At 44.3% G+C, this 9,376-nt stretch overlaps 1 protein-coding gene across 1 annotated transcript in view; it reads left to right on the top strand.

The window, feature by feature from the left end:
* Positions 1-2: 2 nt before the first annotated feature.
* PREX2 (phosphatidylinositol-3,4,5-trisphosphate dependent Rac exchange factor 2) overlaps positions 3-9,376 on the top strand; it is a gene marked incomplete at its 5' end in the record, with an annotated part of 339,557 nt that continues 330,183 nt past the window's right edge. The window contains one exon of the mRNA XM_004697526.4: positions 3-125. Within this exon, the coding sequence (XP_004697583.2) occupies positions 3-125 (123 nt within the window). The remainder of the gene's footprint in view (positions 126-9,376) is intronic.

Here is a 9,376-nt window from a genome sequence, read left to right as displayed (position 1 = left end):
GCGGGGACGGCCGCGCCGAGGGCGCCAAGGACTTGGAGCGGCAGCTCCGCCTGCGCGTGTGCGTGCTCAGGGAGCTGCAGAAGACCGAGCGCGACTACGTGGGCACGCTCGAGTTCCTGGTGTCGGTGAGTGGCCGCGCGCCATTGTCTGCACGGGGACCCGGCGACAGGTTGGGGCGCCCTCGGGACCACGATCGGCGCCCCTTAGGCTGTGCCTGCGCGCGCTGTGGACCCCCACCCGCGGGGTGTAAGGTCTGGGGACGCACGGACTCGCCGGGGGCTTGGACAGTTCCACGCGAGAAGTTCGCGCCAAAGCGAGGTGGCCCTGGGGACCCTGTCCCGCGGGAATGCGGACTGGCCGGGGCTGTCCTGCTTCCTCCCTCCCTCCGGTCTGCCTAAGCGCATTGTGTCACTCACTCGCCACCAGCCCTGCACCGCTGACCCACCTCACGGGGGGAGGGTGTGTGTGTGCAATCTGCCATGGTTAAGGGACCGGTTGGCTAGGCACTCATACAGGTACATTCAGGTAATATCCATAGATACACAGATATAGCTATTTAATACTCTTTGGAACGTAGGATTCTGATGGGGTACAGAAAGAGCCCCGGGGTTGTGATCTCTAGCAGCTGTTGGATATTAAAGCCACATGTGAAGCTCACCCAGTCCGACAAACTCCCGGCTTACATATGTCCCTTATTCTGTTTGTGGGTCCCTAGTTGCCGCTAACCTACCCCTGGAGAACGATATAATAAGGTTCTTGTCAAACAACTTAAGGATTCCTTAGAACCGGGCTGGAAATAGTTCACTTTTAAGCTTGGCTTTCTGGAAATGTTTTATACATTTGAGGGCCCGAACCCACACGAAACCCACTGCCTTTGAGATGCCAACCCATGTGTGATGGAGTAGGACTGCCTCACAGGGTGTGCAAGACTATCAGCCTATACATTTTCACCGACACAGACATCGTTCACCGCAAAACCACCGTTTGGTTAGTAGCTGAGAGCTTTAACCGGTGCACCACCAGAGCTTCTCATTTTAGGGTCAACAGGGCAAGCTTGAGTGAAAAAAAGCTTCTGAGATATCACTCAGCAGTCTATGGCTCCTGTATGCTTGCATGCCGATGAGAGCATCACTCAAGGTTCCCTTTCTTCTCCTTCCAGCTCTCCTTCCCATGCCCCTTGGTCTGAAGGGGATTTTATAAAAAGCCAAACTTCCCGCTCAGGTTTCTGAAATCTGTAAGCTTTCTGCTTATCACGATAGAGGAAATTCACTTCTTGGCTACGGCTAAGGGGAGTAAACAATGTCTCAAGTACTGTAAGATGCTCCGATTGGCCTTTCAAGTTAAAAACAATCAGTATAGCTGAGTCCACAAGGCCTCATTCTTTGGGGATCTATGAATATTTGGGAGAATCTAATGGTAACTGGTGGTATATAGACTTGCCAGATAAGACCTTGTAGCAGGGACTGACCCCAAACGCTCCTTCCTAAGGAGATTTGTTCTTTGCTTGGTCTACATTTGGCTTGCATGAAACTTGATTGGTAACAGAGCCCTTTGACTTTTGAAGAATCAGAGTCATTTTAAAATACCATCTGTCCTCCTTTCTGGAAGTTTATGACAAAAGGGACACTAAACCAAACTGAGCTCATTGCCATCGAATCAAGTTTGACCTGGAGTCACCTTATGTAGGATTTCTAAAGTTATACATCTTCGTGGGAACAGTCACTGTCAACTTTTACCTTCAGGTCAGCTGGGGGCCTAGAAGCGTCACCTTGCGCGCAGTCAGCAGTCCAATGCTTTCCCAACAGTGCTCTGAGAGCTCACTTGCCTAATGTATCTTAAAAAATAATGAGTTGTTGTTTTTTTGAATATCAGTTTTTCCTCTAATCCTAACAGTTCATCATTAAATTGAAAGTTTATTGTCATTGTCATATCGAGTTAGGTCAGAAATCATGGGGAGTGTAAAAAGATTTTTCCTTTGTCCAAGGAGATGATCACTTGGGACTTCAGTCTTCTCTTATTACTAAGTGAATGACCCCTTCTCTTTTTCTTGTGTTTGTTCATTATTAGTGCACCTGTACGTGCACGCGTGCACACACACACACACACACACACAAACACACACGTTTGCCTGAGTATTTCTCTTAAGCGAATATTTTTAATAGCTTCTTGTTGGTCTTATAACCATTCAAAACTTAAAAATAAAATCTATATCGCTTGATTTGCCTTTTAGAATATTCTTGATAGCAACAATTAATCTGTATATGATTTCACTTGGTCACCTTCAGTTGATGTAGTCGATCTAATTTTAATATTTGTCATTGGGTGTCATCTAGTTGATCCCAACTCGGACATGACAAAGTAGAATTGCCACATAAAGAATTCGCTCTGCAAGGCAGAGTAGAATTGGCCCATAAAGTGTGCTAGGCTGTAATCTTTATGGGAACAGATCCCTAGTTCTTTTCTTCTGTGGAACTCTTGGGGGGATTTGAACTGCCAACCTTTTGGTTAGCAGCTGAGTGCTTTAACCATCATCCCATTAAACTAATGTTAGGAATCAAATGGCATCTCCCCCAAAATCTTAGGCCCTATAGCTATGGCTCAAATCCCATTTGGTTATGATTATGTTAATAAAAGAAGCTTACCATTGGGTGTGTTTTCAATCAATCTATTTTGAGATATAAGAGAAATTAAGCAAGAAACGGAAGCGGAGATGGGGAAAGAGAGATGCTAAGCAAATGTGAATATTGCCCCCCAAACTCACTGCCATTGGGTAGATACCAGCCCTACAGGGCAGGGTAGAAGTGCCCCTCTGGATTTCTGACTGTAATTCATCTCTCTACCCGATGGCATTGTAAGCCACCACCAGCCATTCCTTACAACGAGTCACCACTACACCACCACCAGGGTACCTTGACGATGCCCTAGATAGGCAAGGACTGTGTCAAGTCTTTTGTAGAGCGGCAACAGATAGAGGGTGGCTGACACAATAAGCAAGGTAAGCATGTGCTTGCTTGTGCTTACTTCTCAATATCTGCTGAACAATTCCACATGGCTTTCACCACATTGCTGATGCCAGCCATAACTAGATGCAGAGTGTTTGATGTGGTGGAAAAAATGGGAAGTTGTGCATTACAGCTGAATACGTAAGTACAGGCCACACAAGTATACGCATAATAACCTTGCTTATTGAATATTCTGCCTCCGAGGAGATAACTAAGACAGCGAAGATGTACCCCTCCAGAGCTACAAAAATAGTCAAGCCCTTTGGGCTGACCATGCCTCTTGAAATCTGTCCTGAGGGAATGATGAGGAATGGAGACAAGCAAAAAGTTATTTTTTGAAAGCTTACCCTTAGCATGAAGTAAATTTGAGTGGTGGAATATTTACAAAAAATTTGAGAGTACAGCCCTAAGTCAAATTTACATATTTGTTCGATTTGTCAGTGTTTTAGATGTCCTTGCTTCCAGGCATTAGCATGGATGAAGGACAGCCTTATCTTTATTAGGAAGAGGAAGAAGAGATAGAAAGCATATTTTTAGTTCAACCAAGAACATATTTTTACTTACAGACCCAGAGATTAGCGAACAAAAAGGTAAAATCTCCCTTGATGAAAGGCTTACAGGACTTGAGGGGAGAGCATGTCTCACCAAGATCTTTCTTCTGATATTTCTCTGTTCTCTTTTCCATCCCTTTGGCCTTTTAGGCAGTGAGCCCCTCCCCCACATGCCTTAGATCCATGTTTGAGATAGTTCCTGAACATGGTGTTTTTCCCCCCCGCTCTGACACATGTTCTTGTTCTTTGCATCTGGTCTTGGATTTGCCACCCAGGCACACGCTGCTGGTCTGAACAAACTGCCCTCATGTAAAGTGATGGAAATCACTTCGATGGGCTTAGCTCATGTCCTTCATGAAATTTTTAATGAACTGTGGTCTCGTTCTAGACCCTTCTGCTCTTTCAGGATAAGATTCTTTCTGCATTAGACCCGTTGCTGATGGCTTCTGTAGCGTTGCCCGACGACTCCTGGTAATCCTATGTGTCATAGAAGTGTGCTCCCATAGTGTTTCTTGGCCATAACCTTGAGGAAACTGGTCTGTCAGGCCTTCTGTCTATGGAGTAACAGAGTGGGTTTGAACTGTAAACCTTTAGGTTAGCGGCTATCACAAATCATTTAGAGTAGCCTGCTTTACTCTACCCCATACTTACTTCTTCCCTAGTAACAACATCATTTATATCTTTATTTATTGACTCTCACCTCTTTCATTTCCTGGCATTGAAGGGCCTATCTTACTCAGATTGTTTCCCCAGATTGTTGTATGCCTGTAACATTGTAAGGCACTCTATAAATAATTGCTTAGTGAAACACTGGGTTAATTAATGGATCTACCTTTTTTCTGCTACATCATTTGTTGGTCTGGGTAGACTAGAGAAACAAATCCATAGAAACTCGTATGTGTATAAGAAAGAGTTTTAAGGGTAATTGTACATTAAGAAAGCATCCCAACGCAGACCATGTCCAAGCCCATAAATCCGATATTAGCTCATAAATCCGATATTAGCCCATATGTCCAATACCAATCTATAAAGTTCAGACTCACAAAACACATGCAATGACACCAAATGCAGGATGATCACAGGCCAGTGGGTAGAAAGTCTTTGGATCCAGTGGTGGTGTAAGCCTCTCAGCGCTGGCAGTGGTCTCCATGTGGCTTTTCTAGCACCCAGGGTTGCATCAGGGTAGGTCCATGTAGCTTCTCCTCAGGGATTTCTCACAGGAAGTCAGCTAAGAGAGATAGTGTCTCCCATCTCCAAGAAGGAATGCTGGATTTCCCAGAATTCTCAGGAGAAGGCCATTCCCACACAGAGGCCTCATTGGCTATGATCTGATTGACAGGCTAGACTCCACCCTTACACTCATAATCCTCAAATTGAGGAACGCTTATATAACCACCACAGTCATTTTTCAAAGGATTATTTATCCATCATCTTTAAAATTCTGAATTTTTTTTTTCCATTTGGGGTATACAGAGACAGTGGATGTTTTGTAAGTTTTGCTTAAGTACTTATGAATTCATGTACCCAAACCTTGTACTATCTTCATGTCAGGTCTCTGGGTGGCACAGATGGCACTCTACTACTAACAGCTAAAGGCTGGTGACTTGAACCCACTACCAAACAGCAACAAGGATGAGCATAGCCCTCCCCCAAGCGGCACTGGAGCCGGTCTATGCTAACAGCCCTTGAGCCTGCCATGTGTTCACATTGACTTTACTACAGTGTCTTTTGTTTTATAAGCCTGCATTTAAAATGGAAACTTGTTCCAAATTGAGCATTGAGCTATTGAAATCTTTGTTAACACATCACTGTTTCATGGTATTCTAAAATTTCACTTTAGATCGTGGCTATATTGCCTTATTTCGGTTAATTTTTCATGTCCTAGATAAAGCGGTAGTGACTTAAAGTGCTTGAATTTATGTCCTTATTTCACTTGGAAAATGAAATCTTTTGCCTCATTAGAAATACTGTAAAACATTTTGTTCAGATCATTTCATGGAACTAATATCCGGTATTTAATATCCAGAGTCTGGACAATAGTGTGTTGCAACCTGTTTCCTGTTTGCTACCCAGTCATACAGCCGGCCAAGATCAGAATGGTTTCCCAGTCTCAGCTGATGGGACTGAAAAAGGACAGGCACAGGGCTAGGGGGATTGGCTTCACCCTGAGCCGTCCCACAGGATCTTGTGCTCCGTGTCTTATTGAAAGCTTTACTCTCAACTCTTGGTGGGCAGTAGTTAAATGAACAACGGTTAACTGTTAGGTCTGTCATTAGAATGGACTTCTACTCCTGGGGATCTGGTGATCTATGTTCCTGTAAAAAGTATAACCTAAAAAAAATCTCTGGAGCTCTGTGATCCCCTTATGCAGAGTACCCAGTAGTCAGCATCAGCTCTGGGCCACTCAAGATCATCATCAACCTCTGGCAAGTGGTACAGCATTTTTCATTGGACATGTGTTTTGCAAGTAAAATCCAATTGGACACTGAAGCAGGCAAGAAAATACATGAAATACATGAAAGAAAGGAGCTTTTTATGTTAGTCTCTTTAATAGCACCCTTTCCCTGCTTTCTGAACAAGGGACCCCTTAGAATGGAGGCCATTCCACACTGTTGGCATGTTAAGGCAAAGGATTTATGCTGTATCTTGTCATAAAGAAAGGATAGGGTAGGGGTGGAATGTTCTAAAATTGATATGAAAGTGATTGCACAATTCTCCTTGATATGATTAAATGATTGAATTATTGAATTGTATGTTATGTGAAATGAAATGTTCTCCTTTAATCTCTGATGGCTGTTACATGCATTCTGGACGGTTGACTGTACCAGAGTAAAAATGCTTTATATTCTAAGAGCAACCACAGTATTATACTAAACTCACTGCCATAGAGTTGATGCTGACTTATAGTGACCCTATGCCCCAGGTTAGAACAGGCCCTGTGGGTTTCGGAATCTGTAAATCTTTACAGAGCCAAAAAACCTCACCTTCTTCCTGGGGAGAGGCGGATGGGTTTGAACTGTGGACCTTGTTGTTGGCAATCCAATGAGTAATCCACCACTCCACCAGAGTTCCTATCCATGGTATGGCGCTTTATAATTCACTCAGAAACAGACCCAAAATCACCCCGCTATCATCAAGCTGATTCCGACTGCCGGTGAGCTCAGTGAACAAAATAGAACTGCTCTTTAGGGTTTCTGAGCTGCGGAACTCTGACAGAGGCACGTAGCCTCATTGTCCTCCCATGGAGCAACTGGGGGGTTTGTCCTGCTGACTTTGTGGCTAGTGGGCCAATGCTTAACAGGCTAGGCTACTGGGGCTACTTAATTTACTCAAAACAATTTGCATATTCATCATCTGATTAGACTTAATACCTTTCATCTGTTAACTTAAACTCTAACATAGCATCTTACAAACTGCCTTCCTTGGAGCCCCAGGTCACTGTGAGTTGATTTCTGGGCCTTTCCAAGGAATGGATGGGAGCCCTAGTGGCGCGGGGGTGAAGCAGTTGGTTGCTAGCAAAAAGGCTGGCACATAGAACCTATCAGGCTGCTCTGTGGGAGAAGGGGTGGCCTTTGGCTTCTGTACAGATCATGGCCTTGGAAGTGTTCTGGAGCGGCTCTCCTCTGCCTTGCAAGGTTGTAATCAGTCGGATTCGATCCTACACGGGGGTTGGTTGGGTCAGGGAGTGAGGGAGACACCGAGTTATTACAGGCTCTTCACCCTGGCTTCTCCTAACACAGCCCACTCTTATCTGACTTGTGCTTTTATACAAGGCAGTTTGAAAAACTACTTACTGAAATGGTAAAATCCCCAAACACAGGAAATGTGCATTTGCTTCCTATGTAGACTTTTTTTTTTTTTTTGCCTAAACACAGTGCTTCGTAAATAACAGGTGCTCAAGAATAAGAAACAGGAGGTGAACAACACAAAAGAACCAACAAAACACGCTGAATCCGAAAACCACCTCTGTGGGTCCTTTTCTGACTCTTCTAAAGGGAAGCTGACTTGATTTTAAAAATATACTTGAGGCTCCGGGGCCCTAAAGAGAAGTAAGACAAGTTGTATGCACCGTACGCTTGTAGCTTAGTGGAGGAGGGAGACGTGTGCACAGATAATTAAAAGCGAGGTTCCATATGAAATTGATAAGTGGAGTGGTCTGGGGCATCCAGGGGACTCCCTTCTTCTGGGCAAAGGGTCAAGGGAAGTTCTAGTGAGAGATGATAATGGAGCTGGTTGCCAAGGATGAACAGGAAAATGCTGGGCGGCATTTATGTATCTAGAAAAAATAGCATGTACAGTCTGACATAGACGTGGCAAAGCCTAACATGCCAGGGTGATAGCATTCTTTTGTGACCCAAGGAAAAAATGTTCTAACTTAGTGTCCATAGGAGATGAAAGTGCAGGTAAGTTTAGTCTATTTTGAGAGGGGTTTCCTGTAGCCTTTAACTTTATAGACATTGGGGACCCAATTGTTCAGGTACAGTACTTGCTTCTCTGATAGTAATGGGTAAGTGTGGGTCTCTCCCCGGTTGGTATTAGGAAATGCTATCCCATGAGAAGACATGGACAGACCAGCAGTCAGAATCGTGGTCTCTGAGTTTCGCTGCGAACTGCTTCCATCATCTCACCTGTTCTTAGTACACACTGCTTCTTGAGTAACCCACAGGTGCATGGAAAGAAGTGATTTCCTTGTTCCTCTTAATCCGTGGAAGAGGCCTACCTTCAAAAGTGACTGCTCTTTATTAAGGAAGAGGACAAGTGGTGGCCCCATGGTTAAGTGCTCAACCAGAAGGTTGGCAGTTTGAACCTACCAGTCACACCATTGGAACCCTGTGGGGCAGTTCTTTTTCCTGTGGGGCCCCTGGGGGTCAGAATCAACTCGAGGGCAATGGGTTCTGGAAGAGTCCTGGCCAGCGATGCCAGAACCTCCAGGACACAAAGCCAAACTAACTTGCGTAATACGGGTATCTGATTCTGCCAAAGTGGTGTTGCTCTCAGGGTCTGTAAACTGCTCTATAGTTACTCTAAGTCTTTTGCTCTCCCTGGCTGGGAGTGACTTGTGGGGTGGCTTGCCTTTTATCCCCCACCCTGGTCATTAGCCTGAATGATCATGACGGATGGCATCTGGAAGCTACATTCAGGACATTTTGACTCTTCTGGTGAATACACCCTGAATTCAATGGAGCTCTTTAATAATTCTGATTTGGGGCATATCTAACATCCATCGCAGGATCCCACTCACTATATCCAGAGCTCTGGCTTTCCCCTTAGAATTTCATCAGCATGATTATACTCTATTATTATACTGTGACATTAACCTAAGAATAGGATCTACTCAGATAAAATCTGTTTCTTAGAATAGAATTCTATCAACAGGGTTGCGGTTTAAAGACTGGACTCTGGGTTACCCATTAGGACTTTCTTTTATTGGTCCAGGTAAGAAATGGTTATTACCTGGTCTAAGCTACAAGCAGTGGAGCAGGTAAACAAGCCAACTAACAAAAACCTTAATCTAAAGCAAACCAAAGAAAAACATACTTCTGTGCCCTCTCCCCCCACCGCCCCCTACACCAAACAAAACAAGTTGAAGACATTTTGTAGATGTAATCTTTAGAATTGTGTGCTCACTCAGAAGTGGAGAATTAATCAGAACGGAGAGCAAGGAACAGTGCTCTGGTCTCTAGTGTGGAAGATTAAATGGATAGTATCATTAACTGAAAAATGAAACGCAAGAGGTACAGCAGCATTGGAAAGGAGAACGTGAAGTCATTTCAGACATTGTCTTAGATTGGGTTCTCTAGACAGTTAAAACCAGTGAGGCTT

Source organism: Echinops telfairi, unplaced genomic scaffold, assembly GCF_000313985.2.
Source record: "Echinops telfairi isolate 266 unplaced genomic scaffold, ASM31398v2 ScPeMD7_1;HRSCAF=3_0, whole genome shotgun sequence".
Classification (NCBI taxonomy): domain Eukaryota; kingdom Metazoa; phylum Chordata; class Mammalia; order Afrosoricida; family Tenrecidae; genus Echinops; species Echinops telfairi.
Note: the sequence above shows the minus strand (reverse complement) of the source record. Positions and strands in the feature narration are given on the sequence as shown.